This window comes from Acyrthosiphon pisum, chromosome A2 (assembly GCF_005508785.2).
Source record: "Acyrthosiphon pisum isolate AL4f chromosome A2, pea_aphid_22Mar2018_4r6ur, whole genome shotgun sequence".
NCBI classification, from domain to species: domain Eukaryota; kingdom Metazoa; phylum Arthropoda; class Insecta; order Hemiptera; family Aphididae; genus Acyrthosiphon; species Acyrthosiphon pisum.
The window spans coordinates 109,407,833-109,433,895 of record NC_042495.1 but is presented as its reverse complement, the minus strand read 5'-3'; the positions used below and the strand labels follow the sequence as shown (position 1 = coordinate 109,433,895).

The window sequence follows — 26,063 nt, the reverse complement described above, 5'->3', positions numbered from 1 at the left end:
AAAGCCTCTAATAATATTTCAAATGGAATTTCATATGGTACTTGTGTATATCTTAATGTTAACTATAATATCCGTAGTTAGTGGATTAGCTATTAAGTTTAGAAACCGCATAATTAGAATGTACTCTCCGGATTTACCGGATATTTTATCACTGAATAATAAGTAAACATTATAATCATAAATTTAGTTATAAAAACATATTGTACGGAACATTAGGGAACCATTAGGTCCCTAAGTTCCATTTAAGTTGGGGGGTGTTAAGAACCCCTGGCTATATTAGTTAGTATATATATATAATAGTGTATAAGATAGTATTGTACGACGGCGACTGTCTGAAATTGCTGCGACAGCAATTCCAGGCAAGCGCTGGCTACAGGCACGGCTCGTATAGCATCGAGTGCAGTGGCATTTCAGAGCAGTAGACGGAACCTTGTGATTCGCGCCAGAGCATTATTATTGTCAGACCATTTTATTTCATTAAATGTATTGTAAGTTTTTCTTTTCAAGTAATATAGAAAGTAACCTATAGTTCGAAAGTGTTCGTTGTTTTATTTGTGCACGGACCTCCAAGGAGATTCGTAACAGTAGGTACCTAATTGATTATAGTTTTTGTTTAATTTTTATATTAGGATAAGCCTTGGAATCTTTGCCATTGGCTGATTTGACTGACAATTGATTAGGTACTTAAATATAATACAATAATACTATAAACATCATAATATTATTAATATTGTCATTATAAATGTATTTTTCAAATTTTATATTTTGGCTAAGTTTATATGAATATATCTCCCCATGTGACACGTAGAAATATAATTATGATGATGTATCATCGTTTTTTTTTTTTTTCATTATCTTTTGAAATTTAAAATAAATAATGTAGATTATTATTTAAAAATGTGAAGTATTTATTCTATTTTGTTAAATAAAAGAGGGATACCGCTATTTCAGATATTAAAATGTTGTATACAATATATAAAGTAAAATGATATAATTAAAACATTCCAGCATGAGAAAATCCAAAATTTTTTATACAAAAACTCTGGAATTATCTAGCCTTGTTTACGTGTAGTCCGTGTAAGTACAGAGTGTCTATTGGTGTTCTGTCCTCGTATACATTAAAATAATTGTACTAAACCAGCAGCTATAAACTTGAAAACTTATAATAACTGTTTAAATATTTAATGCAAATTAATAATTCAACTTATAAAATATTTACGTACATTAGCTCTATAAAATTACTATCCTAGATTTCTAAGAAATCAAAGTTTTATAATTTTTTTAGATTAAACATACATATATATAGGCTTTATATTGTATCGTTTTATTGTATTATTGTATTTGGATAATACATATGTATAGATATGTAGCATAGAAAAATACTTGTAGGTTGTACTTATAGTTGTGGACACTATCTAATGTACTTTCAATAATATTTACTTGAAAAATATAATTACGGAGACACTGCATATAAATTATATAAAAGTGTGTGTATGTGTTTTATTTTTGTTTAATCTTTATTTTAAAATAAAAACAAATTTAATATCTTATCTGTTATCATAGTAATTGTAAAATATAATTGTAAAACTAAATAAATGGTTGATAAAAAAAAAATCAAAAGGTATTTCAACAATCATCATATTATTTTATATGTAATTAAGACTTTTAATTTATTCATTGCCATATCAACTTATTTTATAAAAAAAATATAAGCCGATAAAATTTAAAAAGAAACAACATCATTTTTTAATGTGTACATTTTTTTAATAGCCCATTATATGAAATTAAATGTTTCACTTGAATTTTGTTATAATTACAATTATTGTTTGAACTATTATTATAACTTTGTCTTTGGAATATACAAATGTTATGTATGATTATATGGTTTATGAACATTTTTAAACTTATATTTAGTGAGTAGCGGGTTCTTACTTTTTTAACTGAATTAAACCATTATTTTTTTTATTATTGCAATTGTATTAACAATGTTTTCTTTTAAAACTTTAAGTACCTATATCGCATACAATGTATATGAAATATGTATAGGTAGGTATTGACAATTTTACAAATAAAACCGGAGAAGGTAATAAAAGAGTGAGTCTATTGTCTATAATATACTCGTCATGTTTCGCTCACTTTGACTATACTAATGATTAAAAAAAACACATCTTTAGAGTATCGTTTTGCTTCACATTCCAATTTATATAGTGGTTTTATGAAACTTTTGCAGGAACACTTATATAAATATATATATATATTATATTCCATCAGTTATCCTTATCACTATTACCTACATAACTTTCATGTTCCACCAAGACTATAAAAGTAACAATAAATAATTTGGTTAAATTTTCTATTGATGTAGAATTTTTAGAAAGCTGAGTTATTCATTAATTTTATTAAAGTATTTGTTTTGTTGGCTTATCTAAAATATATGTCCCCAGTTTTACTACACAAAATATTTAGCTAATAATATTAGGATTGTTAAAGATTTAACATCAAGGAGAAAATACAAATGTAATTAATAAAAGGTTGAAAGCATATTAAAAAAATCTTTTGTTTGCTATAATAAAGAAAATGTAATTTAATTGGAATATAATTATAATTTAAATAGCATATATTGGAAGAAAAATATGATAAACGTGTTTTTATAAAATGTCTAAGCTTTGTTTCTCAATCTGTAAATAGTAAACAGATTACGTAAAGAAAAAGTTGAAAATATGAAAAAAAAAATATTTTTCAACTTATTAAATCATTTTCTCAGTAGATAATTGATTTCGTATGCGACGAAATGTACTTATACCTAACGATTGTGAGAACGTTTTATTATTACACTATTTTTTACATACACAATATAGGTACCTATAATACCGAAATTATTGTTTTAATGAATAATTTGAACGATGAGAAATACTAAAAGTTGATGTGCCTTACATTCATAAGGAATATATTATTATATGCGCTTTAATAATGAAATTGATTTTACAAAGAATGTTCGGGTAAAAAAATAATAATAATATATTTAATCGAATTCTTATTTCCACAATAATAATATTATGGATAGTACTCATAACGACTCAAATAATTTATTGATTTTGAAGTAATTTGATTTTTTTTTTTTGTTTTACTAATATGGTAAACACTTTACCAATTCTTGTAGCTACATTTTTTTGAATTACACTTCAGTATATTTGAAAATAACTCATCGCAACAAAATTCTTATTATTTTCATAATGACATTATTATTATATGATCAATATATTATTATAGTCTTTAGATCGACTGATTTAGAACTAAGAAAATATGTAAGAGAAGTATATTACAGTATATCCTAATAAACAAACTAACACAACTAACTTGTATACTTACAATGCGTAACATAAACACATTTTCTATATAATATGTAAGTAGCCACCACGTAGACGTAGGTAAATAATGCGTGAAAATCAGAGCTGCAAGAGGTCAATATTGAAATGGAATTACCATTCTGAGTGTTTCGTTTAAAATTTAACAGTAATCAATAATTTAAGTGTACATTCCCGAGAGTTTAAGACACATGAATCGATATTATATTTTCACAAGTCAAGGTTAATCGTATATACGCAGAACATAACAGAAGTTAGAATTGGGCTCAGATATTATAATATACAGTGTAACAGAAATAACTAAAATTCACTCGCTGTGAAATAATGTTTGTTCTAATCGAAAACTTTTATTTGTTCTAATTATTAATAATATAATTATATAAAAATATTACAAATATCATCGATTATTAGAAATTTAGATTTAAAATTATTTTCTACCCACCTAGTTAGTAAAACATATTTTTGTCAGTTCTTTCTTGTTACACCCTGCAGTGTACACGTTTAGTGTTTGCTAGTATAAGTAAATTATCTATGTCTTATACTCATACATTGTGTTATGGGCGTTCTAGAGTTCTCGTGTAATTATTTTGTTTATATCACTAACGAGTAACGATATATGAGTATATACGATGACGTAATCAACTTTCAGTAATCGTGCATGGTTGCAGTTGACGTTTTCTGAATAGGCCACAATCGGGCCTTGTTGTCAAGACGCGATCGCGTATATTATTTTAATAATTATTGCTGACTCGCATTTGGTTTTTATTTTTATATTTAAATGCACCGCAAAGTTTCGTCGAGCGTACGGCGCGGCGTTTATATTTTATGCATACCGAAACGAAGACATAAATTTCTCATCCACAAACATTACGTCCATTTCCGGTCTATTGATAATGACTACCGGCAGTGGCAGCTGCAGTCGCATCAGAGATGGCGGTGGCGACGGCGGTTAATCATTTCACCCCCTCGACGACTATAGGCCTAGCAACGACCATGACTGCGTGGCGGGGTGTATCGGCAGGTTTTCGGTCGTTCATACGTTGAGAACTTTGTCGAATTTATTTCCCCCCCCCCTCTCCATAATAGCGACGACGACGACGACAAAAATGTATAAAAAGCAAAATTCGCGTAGTCTGAAAATAGGAAGGAGAAAGATATATTATATTATGCGCCGGTGCAGACGGCGAAAAGCGACGGTATAATATAAATATATAGGATATAAGGCTTTGATCACATTTCCGGTTGTGTGCTATCGCCGCCGCCGACGACGATTTTCTCGTTAGTCCCCGGAGAGTGGCGGTGGAAAAAGTTTCGGCGACGGTCCGATGAGGGTGGAATTCGAATAATGTCCGTCGTCTCTCATATATATATATTACTTATATAAAATAGTCTAAGCGCGTTCGCATGTCGAACCGAGTCCGTTTCGTATATTACGCGCCTATCGATTTGTTTGCGTTTTGCAGGTTTAGAAACGTTATTAGATATTTTGTATAATATCACTATTATGCTTCGAAAAAAAATAAAAATGGTTACTCGTAAAAACATCAATACAAATGGAATATTTACCTGTTTTGATCATAAATACTCGTAGTGTCGGCAGAAAGTTAGATCGTCGTACGATACTTTTGAGACCGATTTGTTGCAGGCTTAACAACAGAATAAAACACAGATGATATAAGTACTTATACGGAGCTATCTATGTAAAATAGTATCCGCGCGAAGTGCGTTATTTTGTGTACCATTATAGACGAAATATCACAAAAAGCGTATTTGGGGGCTAAAACCACGGAAGAAATTTGAAAAAAAACCGCCTGGACAAAATTTCTGAAATAAATAAAACTATTAAGTACCTAATATAGTTATTATGGATTGCATGTCACAGAGAAAAAGTATCTTAATTATTATTTTATGATATATTTGGTACCTACCTATGCAATTAATATGATATAATATAATAGTTTAACGCTGATATAATAATCATCATAGTGGTTTGCGCGTGGTGCGTTGGCTGCTCCCAATCGTGCAATGCGACTGAGAATAACTTTGGGTAAGTAACTACCTCAGCTACTTGCTCCCGGATGGGTGACCACTCGGGTTCGTACTAGTTAAAACCTTTCCTCATGTGTTACACACCTTAGCAATGACAGTTCATACTTCATAACCCCTACAACAGCTAATGGCCATAGCATAGGCACAAATTGGGGGGGGGGGGGGCTATATAGTGATAACCTATATAGTACTATGCTATATGGCAATAGTCTGCTTGCCTTTAATATATTCAGCCCCCCCCAAGTCAAAAGTTGATGGCCTATGGGCCATAGTCACCAGGCTTAAATTCAATAAAAGAAAATAAAAAAATAATCATCATAATATTATAATATTATAGCATACACTTGACAAAATCATGGTTATATTATTGTTACATAATTTAAATGTTACATGTCTATAATATACAGTACGATGTCTACACAATCAACTTGATACGACGTATTATTTTGTTATACTATTTTTGTTACAGACATTATACCATGTTTCGTAATAATAATTTATAAACAATGTTAATATATTGATATTAATTTAATATTTTGTAAAAAAAAAAATGTGTAGGTACCTACTCATAAAATATAGTGATCGATTTTTAATTAGTTTTTATTTTTTATACATCTGCGCATACGTCTCGTACATTATAATATTATTATGATACACATCAGACCGAACTCAAGCCATCCCCATAGTCATCCCTCTCCAGTTTTGAAACGTTATTTGAGCTTGTGAATACGACTAATACGACTCGTATAATATATAATAATATTATCATTGTATTATTGTCTGACGATGACAACAACAAGCGGTCTCTCGGTGTTTATATTACGCTTGGGTTGTTTCTGTGCGCGGCGTTGTCTCCAGTGCCTACCTACTCGACGGGATTTGATTATGTTTGCGAATAATCAATTACGAGAAGATTGAGGTTTCCAACCAATGGGATTTCGTTGTAGGTGCATGATACGTCGTATATACAGGGTGATTAACCACACTTTTAAAACCCCGTTTCTCCCTTTAATTATGCATATGTATTCAAATTCCTATTTTTGGAATTTGGAACTTTCGTGTACATTATATTACTCAAAGGCTACCTACATTATTTTCAAATAATATTGAGAGTATAAATATAAATTAATATCGTATTAGATTAGATATATGATATATGTTTACCATACCTAACCTTTAAGCCCTCAAGGCAATGGCTATAATTCAGCCCTTTGGTACATCATATCTTTCACAAAATTGTAACGGTACACCAAAAAACTCTAAACACAAACTCTCACTAACATCTGACATTCGGTTATACGTCACTTATACCGTAGTTTGATATTATATAGTGAGGTCTTAAATTTGTCATCGACTACCGGATACGCTTTACAATACGAGTAAGTACTATCGCATATATTATAAATAGAATATATTCAATAGACGATCCAAATGCGCATCTCGTTATTTTCTCACGGACGTTTCCTTGGAATCACGACACACTACGATACACTTGTTCAAAGTTACACGCATGATTTAACGTTTTCGGTAGCTTTTAAATTTAAAAATAATTTAACAGTTCCGACGCTCGCGGCACACCACAAAGATGTTAGCGGCGTACCGGTTGATAACCACTTATTTAAGGAGTGTCTTGTGGTGATGTAAACTTTTTATTTCTTTAAAACAACGACAACAGCATTTTTTACTGTTAATTGTTAAGTACTCACGTGCGTTTTCACTTTGATGCGTTATATTATGTACAATATATACCTGCATTAAAATTAAAACTAATGGTTTCTGAATTTTTAAACTTTAATTTTATAATAAATACTTAACTCTATTAAAACGATGATCAAAGTATACCATTACCACATAATACCATAGTCCACGATAACAGTGAGTTTTTATCTTTTTGGCCTGACGGCTGACCGACTAAACAATCGATTTTTATTCAATTTTTTCAATAAAAAGTTAGACACATTTTTGAATTGTTGCTTCTGCTGTAGAAGAATATAATTATGTTTTCGTCATACATATTTTATAGTATTATGGTTTATGGTAATATTTGTAATAAAGACGAAAAAAATATTTAAAACATTGTGCGGTTATGCAAATTTGTTTGCATATAATTAAACGAAAGCTATACAAATTTAAGCTCCCTCCCACTAAAATTTGACTCACTTTCTCTATCTATATTATTATCATAGATATAACTGGTACTGTCGTAAAAAGTTCTTGTTCGTCGGTCCTCGGTAATCGCAAATAATTGTCACAGCGTTTCGCATCAATCGGCATTCGTTTTCGTTTCTAAGTACGAAATTCGCACACTCGATGAATTTTATCTTGGCAAGTACACATAATATACATATTATACAATATTATAATATTCTGGTCGCAATCTTCGCTGCATTCCCACGCGTCCGCGATCGTTGCATAATAATATGTCTTTCGCGTCTGATCACGTGACCTGCCAATTCGGTTCTATATTATTTACAATTTTTTTTTTCAAGTCCCGTCACACCGAAATGTTTTCTCCGTAAATTATAGTATAATATGTACTCGTGCTCATTCGTTATTCTCTCAGTCCCATACTATCCTATCATCTCATCAGCTCATAATCTTATACAAACAGGTGCACGTAGCTGCAAGCACAACGCCACATTTTAAATATTTTGTGAAAAGAAAATTTGTATTCGTCCGGCCGTTATTGGTATAATCGTGATCGAAATGCGTGATGCGCTGAGCAGAGCCTAAAAACGATAGGTGGATACAATATGGCTATATAACAATATTATATTCAACGTTTCCGATTATCATACCGACTTTCATAAACGCATTACGCCTAACCAAATACATATAGGTAGGTACACAGCATAATAATAATATTATGAGTATGAATAATGATAACAATAGTTGCGTGATTTTACGACCGTTATGTTTACTAAAACTATCGCGGAACGCATCATCGAGATGCACTCTATTTTAATCAGGACGGCATTTGAAATAATAATACACCGCCGTTTTTGACAACCAAATCCATAATCATTATTATATTGTTCTTGTTTTAATGATTTATTATAATATTGTATTGCCCGTTATGTACATATATTATATAGCCGTGTAATATATTCAGAAACTGTCGATCGCCGATGCGTAATATATTATGCACTTATAGACACTTCACATGCGATTATCATCGCCTCCCGATGTGTATACCTACACTAATATAATTATACATGTATAGCTGGTATAATAATATTATATTAACCAGACGTCCAATACACCGGTTACGCATTTGGTATGCGCATTCGGTACCGACATACATATTCGCCGACATTGTACTTACCCCATATATAGCCATAAGTATTTGTATATATAATTAGCACTTACCGTGTCTCACATAATATAGTTAATGTTAAAATGTATTACTATATTATGGGCCATGGTGGTACCTACCTATAGTGTAAGGTATACTCGTATAGACGCGTTAAACATTATAACATCGATTTTAGGTGCTTTATTTTATTCTAAATCGAGTGCTCATTGTACGCTTAAATTATGTAGGAGGTTATACCCTGTGGGAACCTACCCATTTTAACGGTACCTAATAATAATATTAAAACAACTACAGTCTTAAAAATTGATTAAATCATACTTTCTATATAATATTATTATTCATTTTTAACACATTTAAAGCAAACGAACAATAGTTAACTTGATTTTATAAGCTGCGTTTGTATAACAAAAATTATATATATATTAAACATATGAAACTACTATAATGTGAGTACCTACCTATTGGCTATTATAAATAATGAAATTCTTTAATATGTAACTCTATGTGTCTATGTTTTTCAATCTGAATGATTAAAGATTATTGTAATATTTAACCAAAATGCAAATATTTATTACCTATAATATGCATAATAGACAAACTTAACACTTTGTAGATGAACGAATAAACGTAAATAGAAATGTTTTTATTGTATTTGTATATTTGTATGTACCTATATTTCGGAACTCTATAATATAATGTTTTTTTTGAAATTTTATTTGGAAGATGGGACTTAATAGCTCACCGCCAAAACCCTCCACCAACCTTAGTATATATAGAGTGAATTTTATTAGTTAGAACATAATAACAAATGTATAGGCGTATTTCGTTTAGCATATTAAAATAGCTACATTTGAATATATTCAATGGCGGGAAATGGAAAAAAAATTATAAGTTCCAGTTTTATTTGCCATTATAGTTCGTGACAAAATTATAAATTTTATTACACTCTATATTTGACTTTTGGATAACGGTCTCTCGTTTCGATTTCTTTGTTTTCGACTGCTTTTGGTTGAACAACTTGGATGGTTATTAGGGTCCCCGTAAAGACGCTCAATTTTAATTAATTCTAAACGACTGTAAATATATATATATGAATTTCGTTAAGTCTAAAACGGATTTGGAAAGTTAATACTTATTGTATCCGTTGAAATTAAATATAGCTCCAACCCCCTCAAACGAATATCCACCAAGTTAATTATACATTGAATTATTGCCATTTAGAAAGTTTTTTTTAAGTATTTAATTCTATTAAGGTATTTACCATTATTGAAAACGGAAAGAATTAAATCCAAAAAAAAAAAAAAAACGGGATATGCGGATTAATTAAACTTTGACTTTGGCTTGTAACATAACGTACAAGGCAATAAACTGATAATAGTGTTGTTTTTTTTTTTTAATGTGACACGTTTATTATTGTTTTATTATGAACGCGTGTTCACAGACAACTAATGTAGGTCCCTATAAAACCAGCCATGGCCGAGGGACTCTAAAATTTTGATTAAATGTCACAAAAATGTATTATACAAACAGGACCGGATTTTGCAATATTCTTCGATAAAGTCCCATTTAAAATTATTTTTCTAAAATTAGATGTTTATAAAATATCAACTAGGTACATTATACCATTAACTAGGTCATTACACTTTATGTTGAATAAATCGTATGGTTTTTTAGTCATATTCTTTATTTAGGTAATTAATGTATTGGACACCGATTGACATTAATTAATATGTATTAAGTTTCGTGTTCAGTGGAATAAATTATAAAATTATATTTCTATTCATATAAACGTCATTGTTCAAAAAAATACAATGCAAGTCAGTATAGTCAATGTATAATTACCATAAAAAAAATAGCAAAACTAGCAACAAAAATAAATAGCAGTTATTTGGCTATTGGGATAAAATAATTAAGTGGATGATAATCTGTCGATTAATAATGTATGTGGATATATTTTAAGTCTTGACACTTAAGTAGTTTTTTTTTTTTTTTTTTTATTAAAAATAAAGTATATTTACAATCTATACATAAGTGTATAATGAGTAAGTGTGGTGACAGAGTAAATAAGTAATATATATAAAAAAAAAAGTAACAAGAGAAGGAAGGCTCCCAGTAGTGCCACCTGACCAGAAATAAGTAGTTTTTAGGCAAGCGCGTGCGTATTAGTAGTAGGTAATAAAAATTGTAAAAAATTAAATAAGAAAACTAGGTAAAATTATCAATGTTTAACAATTTCTATTCGTTTACTCGCAAGGAAAAAGTTATAATTTTATGGAGGCCCGGCGCCCTGTGGTTAATCTTACCATGCCTGCGGGTATTATGCCTTTACGGCATGTCAATTTTACAAAAAGGTTAAACATATTTTTCCTGTTTCAGAAATCACGGCATCACAGGCTTCAGGAAATCCACGATGGTAGCACGCAGGTGCCGGTGACCGACGACGGTATTCTGCCGTTGCCGACAGTCAAGCCAGGCGACGAGTATGTGCAGGAATCAGAAGAAGACGTGGAAGACGATGGCGACGACGACGACGACGATGAAGCCGACGATGATGACGGCGACGAAAGCGACGAAGAGGGCGAGGAGTCGGCCGAAGTACTGGAAAAGCAGAGTGAGTAATACACCTGTAAAATAGTAATCAAAACGTTCGTTTTCGACGACCTCCTTAACGACTCCCGCCGTGTAGGTATACGTTTATGAGTAGGTAAATGTCTTAAACGGTGTGCGTCTTAAACGCGAAGACCGCAAAAAGAAAACCGCATATAATCGTGAAAAAAAATCTAACCCCGCTTTACATACTTGCTCGTCATTATGTTATTGCAGTAGGCTTTCCCGTTTGCTAAAAGCCGTTGTCGGCCTGACGGTAAAACAGCCTGATGGACGCCTCGGGACACTTAGATGATGATAGATAACGCTTATACTCTGTGGTAGACGTGTAAAGCGCTAATTTTTCCCCCCCTCGAAAAGAGCATTTTTTATCACCCAACTTCGAAACAATGTGTTACACGAAACACACGCGGTCCCCACAAAGTTTTGAAGGGTGTTACTGCTATGCAATATATAAATTATGTATGGTCGCGGCCGTCGCCATCGTTTTTCGAATATCCGTCGTGTATAGTCACCGCCGCCGCCGTTGTAATATTATTGTTGTACAAATTTTATCACTCGATATTTGGAAAATGTTCTAATATGGATAATGCTAGTATGCCAACCTGACCTAAGCCTAACCTCAAATCATATATGAATTTATCTATCGTCTGACCTGACCTTTGATATTACCCAATATCCAACCAGTAACAACCTTAACATTTTCCTGCAAATATCGAGTGATGTTCTGAGATAAAATAATTGTCCTCTATTAAACCATATACTCTACATTCAATAGTCTCTATAGTCTATATGTACAATGTATAATATTATGGGTAAATGAGCACGAGTGCATGACATTCGAAAAGAAATGTCTATATATACGACATCCACGAGTCACGACCAGTCATCCTGTTCTATCTACATATTATAATATTGTAATCGGACTTGGAAACAATTTTAATTACAATACGCAGAATTGTCATTGCTCTGCATAAAAGCATTTAAGTTGCACGCTACTAAGCAATATCTGTGTAATATGCATACACTATACACACATATATATAGCACTATAAACTACACAAGTACCTTAATGTTTATAAACTCACTCAAAGTTACATTGTACATATTATATTTAATTAAGTAACATCGAATGGGCGAATGAATCGAACTTTTAATATTGCGTACAGATCGGTGGAACGCGTGTGCAACACAAATTTTGAATTAAATATATAATAATGATTTTAACTACACATTTATTTTATTTATTTTATTACAATATATACGTTAATAAAGATATACAGACATAATTTAAATCTAAATCTAAAAATTCAGTGTGAATATAATATACATTTAAAAAGTCGAGTATTAGGGAGTATGTGTTTTGAGCCCGTGGTTAAAGGGATGGTGTGGCCGGGAATAGAGAAAGTAATCTGATTGCGTATAGAATATAAGGAAATTCAAATAGAGACTATTTTGAGAAGATCTAGAAGGTCCAGAGACCCATTTAAAAGGGAGTTAATGAACCATTGGTCAGTTTCGAAGAGAATAGTGTTTGGATGTGAAGGACTTCACGGGTAGGTGATTAGTCGTGGTGGATGACTGAAGTGTGGAAAATGAAACAAGTATAAACTAAAAATCTATTTTGAACAAGTTCAAGATGGGATTTATCTTTCACAAGGAAAAGATTGCAAACATCTAAAATATCATATTTGAAGAGAGATCTGACAAGTTAATAGTACAAAGGACGGAGACAAAGAGAAACTGTTGGTGTTACGCTTAATGAATCCAAGGACTTGCAATGCTTTATTTACGGTTAAGCTTATGTGATGTTCAAACGAAAGAGAGAAAGAATATAGTATATCCCGAGATCTTTAACTATGGAAACGTGTTGGAGTTGAAAATTATTTGAAAAACAAAAGTGGACTATGGATGAACGAGATCTGGAGAAAGAGATTATTTGAAACTTAAGGTATTCAAGTAGAGTGTTAAGGTTAGGTTATTGAGTCAATGATTAAAAATATCTAGTTGATTTTATAGATATGCCAATCAACAATATAATACATTTTATGTAGTCAGCATACAGTAAAATGTTTTCGTTATTCAAAATGAACATAAATATAATTGATAAGCAGACAGAATAAAAGAGAACCAAAATGTCCACCTTGCGGAACTCCAGACGAGACTTCAACCAGACTCGAATGGGTATTATTTAGGTTAGAAAATTGTGAGCTGCCCGTGAAATGAGAAGACGTGAGCCATGACACAAGTGGGTTCCTTATTTTTAAGTTCTCTAGTTCTTTAGAAAATAAGTTGAGTGGTATACGGAATCAAAGGCATTTTAAAAAGTCAATCATAATGACGTCAACTTGGGGTACGTTTTCGATACACTCAGAAATGTATGATGTAAAATATATAAGTACTATACTTGTTATGGTAGATTTACTGCGCTGGGATCCGCCATGTCCCGGATACGAGTAAGTATATAATAATAATAATTATTATTATTATTACGCGGGACAATGATTTTCCATTTTGCTAAGGTGCATTATTGTACCTCCCCCGAACTTTGTATTTGTGTAGAAAAGATGTACGTTCATTCGTCTAAAACCGATCAGCATTTTCGTGACCATGGGACATATAGCCACATGGGTATTTTATAGTTAAAATTATTCCGTCGGAAAGTTGGCTGCAGCAACGAGAGTTATCGCGTATTATGTTATTATATTATGATATTACAATGCATAGGTAGTCGTATAAATATATTTATTTGTTTATTTATTGATGAATTTAACGTCCCGCGGGGAGGCGGATGAATAATACGATACGAGGTAATTCATTAAATATACATGCCGCTAAACATACATAATTTTAACTTAGACGGCGGCGATTAAACGGTCTTTAAATTATACATAGATATAGGTAGGTATATATTATATTATTGTTATAATATTATGTGTTTACGCGGCAACAATGTCGTGGGGGCGTATTATTTTCGCAATGTTTGCAGGGATAACGTCTTCGCCGCGGTTGACACGGAATTTAAAATAATATAATATTAAATAATGCGATATAACACAATAATAACACTATAGCGTCCGCACATTGCGGGGGTAGGTACATCAACCGTTTTACGTTCGGTTCGCGGTCGCGGGTTTTCGGGGGTTGACGCGGTGGTCTGACTTCGCTGCGAATTTCTCGGCGGAATTAATTATTATTATTCGCGCGATGTTTTCAACTCTCCGTATAATTTCGGCAAACAGTCGAATTGTTTGCGTTACGCGAGAACGCGCGTTACAATGATTCGTTCGGGTCTGCTGGTGTTTTTGTTTTTGCGTTATTATTATTATTATAACGACGAGAAACCCGACTAAATAAATACTTAGAAAATATAACGTTACGTTTGGCGGATCTCGGCGGAGGGTGTAATTTACGAAAACTCGGACCTGCGATAATTATTTCCCGAGGGAGGCAAACATAACGAACCGCCGCCGCGTGATGATGTGTGTGTGCTTGTGCCCGCGCCGCCGCCGCCGCCGCCCTGTCGTAAACAGTATCACGACCGTCACCGTGTTTACTGTATTAGGGGCAAGACTTAAGTTTTTTACGATAATAATTATTATTGCCGTAAACGGTTACGATTATATTACTATTTTACTTTGATCGTTATATTTTTTTTTTATTTATACAGAGCGCGTATAATATCACGCGACTAGCCCGGACCGATTATTTTTTATATACCTAAACATAATTCGTTAATAATTATTATATTTGATTTGACCCTCGTTATTAAAATGATTTACGTGATTTTGCACACGATATATAGGCACTCGTACGCCTACGCGTATACATTAATAATATTATATTATAGGTACACTGTCGCGCGCGCGTATTGTTATATAATGTTATTTATCGACACTATCGTTAATACGATCAAATTATATATAGGTAAAATTGCGCATGGTATATTATTATTTGTATAATATTATGTATTGTTTTCCTAGTCGCGTTTCTAGTTTATACCGCGAGTACAGTACAACACACAATCAAACACACATTTTCTTGTTTTTATTTTTTATTTTTTTTAATTAGGATTCGTTCTCTAAATATATAAGCAGTACCTACCGAACCCAACTTTATATTTTAGACTAATTTAGAAGCTCTCTTACCGTAATACGAACGCGCGATAGCTATCCTAGGACGTATAGCTCGCATAAGCTTAGGCACTATAGTTGAAAATGTTACTCCAAATATTTGAATCGATATTGAAAATAAAATTGTTGTGCATTTATAAAAAAGAGATGAAGTAAATAAAGTTGGTAAAACTGTAGATGGATAAAAAGATTAATGAAACTTTCAAGTACATATTTAAATAGAAAAAAACACTGTAATAATAAAAGAAGAGTAAATATAAAAGCAATTTTATAAGTGACTTTCAGTCACTTTATCAACTTTTTTTTTATTACCAATAAGTTATTCAAAATCAACTAATTTTTTACACGAACATAATATTATTTATAACGAGCCAAGAGATAGGTAACAATATGTTCAGTAAATAAAATAGTAATTGAAATCGGGAAATTTTTTTTTCTCGCTTTCCAAGTTCCCATTGTCAAAATATCAACTATTATTCTATATGTCTAATTCTTCTCTATTTTCACCGTTCAATAAATATACAATATATACGTAGGTACCTATATATATGTGGACATACCTAAAATATAATTGTGTCAAACATGTTTTATATTTTCCTTGACCTAAACGTGGTATCGGTTGAAAAGGGCGGTTCTTTTGTTATAAATACCTACGTATAAAAAATTGATTTTTATCGGACTGCTATAATATTATACTCGTATAATAAACTATATAATTACTAACATAATCACAATATTTAATGATCTGTTGTATACCTGTGTAGATCTTATAGTCTTAGCAAAGCAAACTATTATAGAATATATTTAGGAAAGTTTTCAGAAATATTTGGATATTACGTAGTTAGTGTGTTTACGCCTACAAAGATCTGGCCAGGCGTGACAATTAAGCAACCGTTCGTAAAGATTCATCGTTTAAAGTAGATAATCACACGGTCAATCTTTTAACGTTTTCAGAAAATTTGTGGTCGCCAAGTGACAGTTTTTCGTTTAGAGTTACACCGATGTATTTAGTAGGTATCTAATCGGCGAAGACTTGACAAAACTCGTGCGCGTTTGAAAGAATTTATTTTTATTTCACAGTTTTTACGCCTATATATACGATAAAGACTATAATAATATTATCACAATATGTATATAATGTAATAATACACAGCGAACGTGCGCTTGGCTATTATTATATATACGTTTCGAATTCAAACCCTTCGCCGACTGCACATCGTTGGTCGATCGGGTTGGTGGGTACAACATAATATATATTTTACTGTAATATATGTAATACGTTTACGCGTAATGGCGTGGTTGTTAGGGCACACGACGCTAAACGCCACTGTAATGCGAGTTGTACGTGCACGGTAATGGTTATAACCACACTCGTCGATATTATGACGCATATTATTGCGGTACGGCGACTGTGCACTTCCAAAGAGCTTAAATGTTTCTATATTTTTTCCGGCCAGAAAGTAAAAACCGTCAGTATGTTATTATGATATTATACTCATGATTCGTATCTGACGTCTGGCTAATATACTATTATAATCGTTATACCTATATATGTGTGTGGCACGTGTCTTTATAGATATTATAAATACACTTACAATACTTACATATATTTGGGCGCCGAGCTTGACGTACAATTTCGTTAGTCTGTGCAGAGACCTAGTCGTGAGACGGAGTGGGGTCAAGGGGCCCAGACAAACAAACACTGCACGCACATTCCTATTTTTCGACATAGTTGGTCGATCGGGTTGGTAGGTACAACATATATATTCTACTGTAATATATGTAATACGTTTAATCGTAATGGCGTGGTTGTTAGGGCACACGACGCTAAACGCCACTGTAATGCGAGTTGTACGTGTACAGTAGTGGTTATAACCACGTTCTTCGGTATGACGCATATTATTCCGGTACGGCGACTGTGCACGTCCAAAGAGCTTAAATTTTTATACATTTTTTTCCGCCAGAAAATGAAAACCGTCAATGCGTTATTATGATATGATACTCATTCGTATCTGACGTTTGGCTATAAATATATTATTATTATTGTCGTTATACTATGTGTGTGGCACATATATCTGGGCGCCGAAGTTGACGTAAAATGTCGTGTGTCTGTGTAGAGACCAAGTCAAGAGATGGAGCTGGGTCAAAGGGCCCAAATAAACACTGCACGCACTTTCCTATTTTTCGGAGCAACTTCAATATTATTCAATATAGACATTAGACATAATATCATGCATAATACACTGTAGTTTTTATTCAAATAGTCACAAAAAGAATAATTGCAACTTTACTATTATATATAATTATCATGCAAATATGAGATTGAATAATATTTAAGGGGACGATAAATTGTGATATATAGTTTCAACTTGTTCAAATGAACTAGCTCCTCTGAGATCTTTACTCTGAATCCGTGCCTGCATGGTGTGTGAGTGTGTTGTATGTGTACCTATGTATTGAAGCTAGCGTTTTTTTTTGCGTTATATTTGATAAAGTCTTCTTCACATTTTCCCCGGGGAGTTGTAAAACGGCAATGTATGTGTGTGTTGTTGAGTTTGTGGGGGTTAGTTCACGGTGGGTAGCGACTTCAGTATAGCAATCGGGTGGAAGCAGGCAATGTTATATATATATATAATTTATAATATGGCACGAGTGACTATCTTTACGGCCGACCCAGCAGCGATATACTAAACACACGCACGCACACATCACATGTGTACAGGATGATCCATTTTGCAGCTACGCATCCAAGTCGATTGATGTGTTTGGGGCAGAAAACGTGAAGAGGGGACTGTATACCGCGACGCAATAGTTTGTTGTGCTCTGGGTTATATACTTCACTAGTCCAAACACTCTAAAAGCTTGAGAAAAAAACGGACCGTTTGTTCAACGCGATAATGTTATATTCGATTTTACATCAATTATATTCGAAATCAAAAATCCTAAAAAAAAAACGTCGCATCGTACAATGTTTGTATGATAAAAACAGTAAAAAAAAACATGAAAATCAATAGCGCAATAAATAATAATATCATATTATTGTTAAAAATAAATAAGTTTTTTTCTCAAAATATTTGGGAATCAATTCATAAATGGTTCACCCCGTACCAACGCACGCCACACGCGCGTATAATAATATATTAATGCGAGCGCCGTCGTCGCATTCGTTGGCCCCGTCGCCGGGACATTTGCTGTCGCCGTCGTTCGTGTGTGTACTTACATAATATTATTAAACATTGAACGGTCGGCGTCGGGCGCCAGTAAACTCCATTTTTCCTCCGTATAATAGAAAATAAAACACCTAATTGGTCGGTTATTTGCGTGCCGAACGATATATATTCGTTGTTTTTATATTCTATTGTTATAAATATAATAATATTTTATACATAGTTATAGCGTATATACCGCCGGTGGTCTCTCTCTCTCTCTCTCTCTCTCTCTCCCCCCTCTCTATCTCTCATTTCGCCCACCCCTCTCACTCAATCGCATTTCTCTCTGTCGCGTTCGTGTTTTTCTACACGAGTCTGTGTGTCACCGCCGTGGCGCTACGTACAATAGTAATAATAATACCATACCCTTTCAACCCTATCGGCAATAATTTTTCGTATTGCACACGGAGCGTCGTCGTCCTTTTCGCGCACACACAACACACACCCAAACCATATTATATTATAAACATATTACGCGTCGTTCGGATATAAAATATATAATATATAATACGCACGCACTCGGCTCGCATACCTATACGACTTATACGCGACGGCCATAGTCCGACCAGAATAATAATTTACGAGCCCAACCCTCCAATATACCCAACGCCACGCCGTAATAGTATCGTCGGATACTCGGATAGGTATAATACGCATTATATACGTCATGTATACAGAGTGGACCGTCGTGATTTCTCGTTTCCCTGCAGCTGTAGCTACAAGAGAAAACGTTAAAACGCGGAGGGTGGAAAAATCTAAAATAACATAGTATTTTCAATAGTTAACACCTGTCCTCAACCGAAACATTTGTCTTAAACAATACAATATTACGAAAGGTTACTACTTTATGCGTTTATTATTAGGTACAACTTTGGATTATCGTTTTGTTATACAACTAATCATGCAGCTATACGCAACAATTAGAAGCATTTATTCAAGTATTGAATATAATATTATTTATAAAGTACCAAAATGCTACCATTTCTAAAACTTCAATACATTTTTCACCAACACGACGATTATAATCGATCAATTATTATGATGTACAGAATATTTTAATACCTACTGTTTTTGATCATTTGAAGGGCTTGGATACAATTAGTATAGCAACGACTACCTAAATAAATACATTTTTTTCCGTTCACTTTTTAATGTGAAATATTCTCGATAATTTTTAGCAGCTCTTAGATTTTCATTGTTAACAAATTTATAACCGCAGACTTAGTGGGGACTTGAAACTTTTACGTACATATATATATATATATATAATATACATAATAATATTTTCCAAACAATTAGATTAATGTTATGCTAATTCCTATTTATACCACAAACCTATTCACACCGTTCTTTGGTAGGTTGGTATTGGCTCAAAATTTAATAACAATAAAGTATGATGAAAATATATTCTATTATAAAAATTAAATAACCATAATATAATAAATTAATGCAGTGTTTTATGCAAAAATTAATTCAACCTTCCGTAATACGAATAGTAAATTAAATTATTAAATTAGCAATATAAAATATCATTAATTAATATTCTTAGTACCTAATATAGCCTGATTAGTCTTCTCTCAGAATTATTTTTGGTATGCAATGTTTTATCAATGAATTAAAATTTAACACATACATTAAATATAGTAACGTCTTAATCATCGATGAGGACAGTGGACACATATAATTGCTGTATAGCTGAGCGATCACCTAATTCCCTCCTTTATTTTTTATATGAGCGTGACTACTAAACTCACTAGTCTAGCTTTAAAATATTCTGTACATCGAAAAATTGTGTTAATAATATGTGATACGGTAGCGGCTAGCCTACACACATATTTAGTGTAGACTCGGAATAGATTAGTGAAGTTGTAAATCAGCCATTCGAACGTTTCAAAGAATGCGACCATTTCACTATTTTTTTAACGGTTGATAATTTAAAAAGTGTTCGTATTTCAACAAACGGAAAGATTCGTAATCACCCAGTGGTTTTGAACACTTGAAAACAGTGTATCGCAGAGTGTACTGTTCCAAAAAAGTTGGTTTTTTTTCGTGAGATCTGTCGTGATGTATAATTAATAATTATACACGACAATGTCTACGAACGTGGTCTGCGGTGGTATATTTACGTTTCTGTACAATAATCACAATAATAATATACACTATACAGGTGTATCTATTCAATTCGACTATATAGTTTTTATTTATTTTCTATGCCTTTATAGCGTTATTATTAATATTGTAGTATATATATAACCTATAGGTGCGACCACCTCGTTCTTTAGACAATGCGCCTTCTCAGTGTTCGGGTGTATATATGTCTGTAAACATCAACAATATATAGCCAGCGATGCCGTCACGGCAAAAACGCATTTTTGTTATTATTACATTTCGCTGCGGAAAAACATTCCGTGAGAACGGCAGCTGTCGCTGGCGTTTCATTCGTATACTTTATACATATCGTATAAATGCGTACCGTACGAATAAACGGGCCCATACGCGCGTATATAATGAATAAAAAAACGATAATATACGAAAAACGCACACTATAATAATAATAATAATAATAATAGTACGATATGGCGTAATGTATAACTGCGCCCTTCCCCGTTTGCGATGATCGTCGGATATCATTATTATTATTATTATTATTACAATAATTTCGGTCCCGAGCGCGTGCGCGCCGTTAAATTGCCTAATAAAAGCGCCGTCCTCGCTGCGGCAGTGGCGCTTGTGCCGCGTCGTTGTCGCGTAGCGAGCACAATATGATTACAATGGTATATTATAATTGTTAAAAAGAATTTTATTACGACGCGAAAACTTCCACAAAACCGGTTCGCTCTGAAAATAATTATTATATTTCACCATTATATTCTATGGACGGGGGATGTCATATTTTGATGGAATCGTGTTAGTATGACAAAGTATTATAGACAGACTATTATTATTAAAGCACTTAAAGGTATACGCGTCATTGTAAATTTATGTATTTCGTACGCTATACATTATAAACTGTGCATAGGTATAACAATAATATCTGTACAATCGTTTAAAGATCACAATATTGTTATTGTCGTACAAAGCAGCTGTTCATACTTTTATCCGTAATTATTATTAACGAGCACGACACATACGAAGAAAATATTGATTTATTGATTATTTAATTTTATAATATTATTTTATATACATTTTCTGCGCATGGGATAATATTATATTTATCTCAATGTCGTTATTGTATAGTTTATTAAGGTGCATTACACATATTATTATTTTCAGCGTATAAGACTTAGAAAAAAAAAATGGAAACAACTTGCTATATAAAATAAAATAGTATAATATGTGTGCGTGTGCCATGTATGGTATGTGTTGGATTGAATGTACGCTAACAAATTACTTGAGTGGAAATTATTTTTCCAGTGACAAAAGATGATTTTCTTTTTTCAAGATTACATTTTCAAGTTGATAACACACATTTATTTATTGTTGAAAAGTAGTAATTATTATTAACTAAAATGTAATATTATATCAAGTATATTATATACCTTTTGAGTTTTCATAATTGAGAGGTAAAAATTAAAAACACTATTTTCTTTATTCAGCAGAGATAAGCTTTATTAATGTTTGAATTGTTCAAAGCAATGATTTGTTCATTATGTACCTACTTGAGTCCATAAATTATCTATGCATACCATTTTGGAGATTATGTGCTTACTTTTAAGATTCTAAACAGTAGGTATACCTCATATTATCACAAATTTGTATATTTTATTATTTTTATACTTGCAACTTACCTATACTATAAATGCTCTATTTATGAAATTGGACATCTAAAGAGTTAATTCTTTAAACAATTTAAACTTGTATTCATGAAAGTATGTAAATGAAACATTAAAAACATGATTTTATTTATTAAACAGTTAACCATCGTGTTGAAAGAATTGTTTTCAAGTTTTAAGTTTTCCATCTGCTCTGTAGTTTACCACGCAATTATTTCAAATATGGCATTATAAAGAATGCGAATAAAAAGAATTAAATATTTTTTCAAAAATGTCTATCTTTGGCATGTATAATTATTTACTAAAGAATGTATTTTATTACAAACTAAATATTAACATTTAATTTTGCAGTTTCATATTATTCAGTATTTTTAATATTCCTAGGTAGGTATGCATATACTTATTAAATATGATTATTTGAAAATGACATATAATATATTTATATTATGAGTGACACTCATTGAGTAGGTAAAGTAGGTTTTATTTATAATTAAAATGCAAAGATAAAAATAATGTATAAAATAGTGATTTAATGACATATTTTCATGACTGGCACAAAATGTCAAATCTGTACACTTATGTGACTTAATTGAGTTATACAATTTTAAACCAGCGAATGACCTTTTTCGTATAATTTGTATGAATAATTATGTGAGCTCAAAATACTGAACTCATTAAATAAATAAAATAGTCAACGACTAATGAGAAACGTTAGTCCTTACACTATACAAATTTCATAGTGAGACGAAATTTAATTCACTGGAAGTTGTGCACAATGGAATCGTTTAAAATATAATGCTGACATAAAGGGAAATGGAAGAGGTGCATATATAAAATAATCGACCAAGTAATAATCGTTTCATAATTTTAGATGCAACTGCAAAAATATTGGCACAATTAATATGAATATTATGTTTGTTTTAGTTGATATATTTTGTTAACGATCAATCAGCAAATTGAGTGATATTATTTTTAAAATTGATGAATTTTTTTTATTGTTATATTAATAATGGACTGTCTACTGACAAAATGTGTACGTCCATTGATCTGTTTCCCGATAAAATTATTTTTAATTTACCCTGAAATTTAATATAAATAATTTAATAGTATTAATAGTATTAATTTAATAGTAGGTACTTTAGTATAATAAAAGCTCAAAGTAATATAATAGTAATTGGTGGCCATATAAAGTGCACTTAGCGGGAAACTGATTGAGGAACGACTGAAACTAATTAATTTTGTGTATGAAAATATAGTAAAAGATTCAACCCAGTTTATGTAGACGATTTTAATTACTTCCTAGTCCTACATTTATATAAACTGTCAAATCATCGAAAGACTATATATAAATCATTGCCCAACGATAACATAATTCATCAAAAATATGTTCATTATAATTTAAACTAATAATTTTAATTTCAATACCACATTCGAGTAAAATAAAATAGTGTAATAACAATATCTATAAAGTTTATAAACAGGATATAAACAGTATAAACACGGATCTATCAACAGATGGCGATGAATAGCAAGAAATTATATTTATAATTTATATAAATTATATTATTATGTCTGTCTGAATCCGACAAAGAATTGTGCTGGCTGTTGGTATAGAAAATAAAATAATAAATAAGCAAAAAACATAAAAATATAAATTGTCCTTAAATATCATTATATTATTATGATTAGATACGCAAGGCTGGTACATATAAAACATTTTTGCAAATAAAATTATTTAGATGTAATTAATTAGCATGATTATTATAGTATGTGAATAAATTAAACTTTACACACGATTAATGAAATAACTAGGTACTCTTATAATAAACTACTAATCAGCATGATAATATTAAAAAGATGACAATATATTTTTATAAATTATAAATGTAAAGAGTTATCATAATTTAATCAACATACTTTTTATACAATTTAAAATCTCCTATTTAAAAATCATACTTTTTTATTAAAAACAAATGAATTACAATATTAGTAAAGAATTATTGTATATATATATATATATAATTTGGGTCTGATATTAAATTCTTAAACTATAATATTTTATTATTGTGTAATATATGTGATTGATATTTCAGTAAATTTTAAAATATCTTGTCAGAAATTAAAATTTCAGTACCTAAACATTATTATGGTGCGTACTATATGTCAGAAATAATATCACGTGTCGTAAACTCGTAACCAACTAACTTGAGTACATTTAGTATAATATAAATACAATATGCCAACCTGATATATGGTATTCGTTAGCCAACACTATAATAATGATAATTATATCATTTAAGATTTATTTCAAAGTTTCAAACAGAACTCGTAGAAAAAAACACCGTTTTCACAAGTACAAAACTATTTTAATTTAAACAAATGAGTAATGAACCAATGTTAATACTTTAAAGTCATAACTTTAAATCCAGATTAAGAAAGAAAAAAAAAACTGTCCGGTCAGCGATTTTTTTATCATACTTATATTATTATGGGCTCTCGTCCAATAAGTGCTCATAAAAATAATTTACGAGTAAACATTTTCAAAGTGTATATTGAATAATGAACATTATGGTAATGAATATGATATGAGTAACCCTAAATATAAATAAATAAAATTCCCATGTATTATAATACCCAAATTTACAAATCTTTGGAGAATCTTAAAACCAATATCAACATACGCTATATATGTTATAAATTAAGCACAGTTATATTGCAATAATTGACGAAAACGGTAGTAGTTAATAATATAACGAAAGTGTGCAATATAAATTTTAATATTATTGAAATAAAAGCGAATAAATTAAGAGTGCCTACACACGTACCATATATTATCATGATATTCGGCCGATAAGTATGTTATTTAATCTTAAAAGTTAAGCTATGTGTATACGACGGTATGTTATTGCATAATATAGTCGCTAAAAAACTTATTTCACTTTTCCTCTTAATTCCCGCGTCAATTATTATTTGTTCGCTGGAAAAATGTTGTGAAAGTTACCGAGTTTTGCCGATAGGAATATTCCGAAGTTGTTCAGTCGAGATTTAAAACGACATTTATTCAGACATTTCTTTTCTTTCGTCGATTTTGTTTTTACTTCCCCCCCTTTTATTTATAAATAATATAATATATATATATACCTATTGTCATCTTCTCTCATCCATTATTTATTCGAATTTCCGTTTCAAGGATCGTAAAAGTATGATTATCTATATCACGTATAAACAGTTATTGCGAATAAAATATATTATAAATATTATAATCGAACCCACACACTCTCGTACAACATTACAGTATAGGTATACATCATTGATCATAGCTACGTTATAACTCATAAATAACATCCGTACACGTATTTAGTAATAGTTTGGGTAATTTGATATTAAATGCGGCGTAATATGTCTCTTCCCCTGATATGTTCGAGTCTTTATAGAGATGATGTAGTGAATATATTTTATAACTTTTTGGGGTTTTTGTTGTACGTAGGTACATCTATAATACGAGAGTTACATTTTAGGTATATAATACGATAAAAAGCCATCTTTTTTTTAAACATTATTTCAGTCAATTTTTTATGTTATCACTCCAAAACGTTCATAAAGTCGTGTTA

The 26,063-nt window shown here is 31.4% G+C and overlaps 1 protein-coding gene across 3 annotated transcripts in view; it reads left to right on the top strand.

Moving 5' to 3' along the window:
* Positions 1–26,063, top strand: part of LOC100161032 (follistatin-related protein 5) — a 160,825-nt gene that overhangs the window by 99,567 nt on the left and 35,195 nt on the right. For all 3 annotated transcript variants that reach the window (XM_029489504.1, XM_029489503.1, XM_029489505.1), the window contains exon 3: positions 11,107–11,341. In XM_029489504.1, coding sequence (XP_029345364.1) covers positions 11,107–11,341 — 235 coding nt within the window. The remainder of the gene's footprint in view (positions 1–11,106; positions 11,342–26,063) is intronic.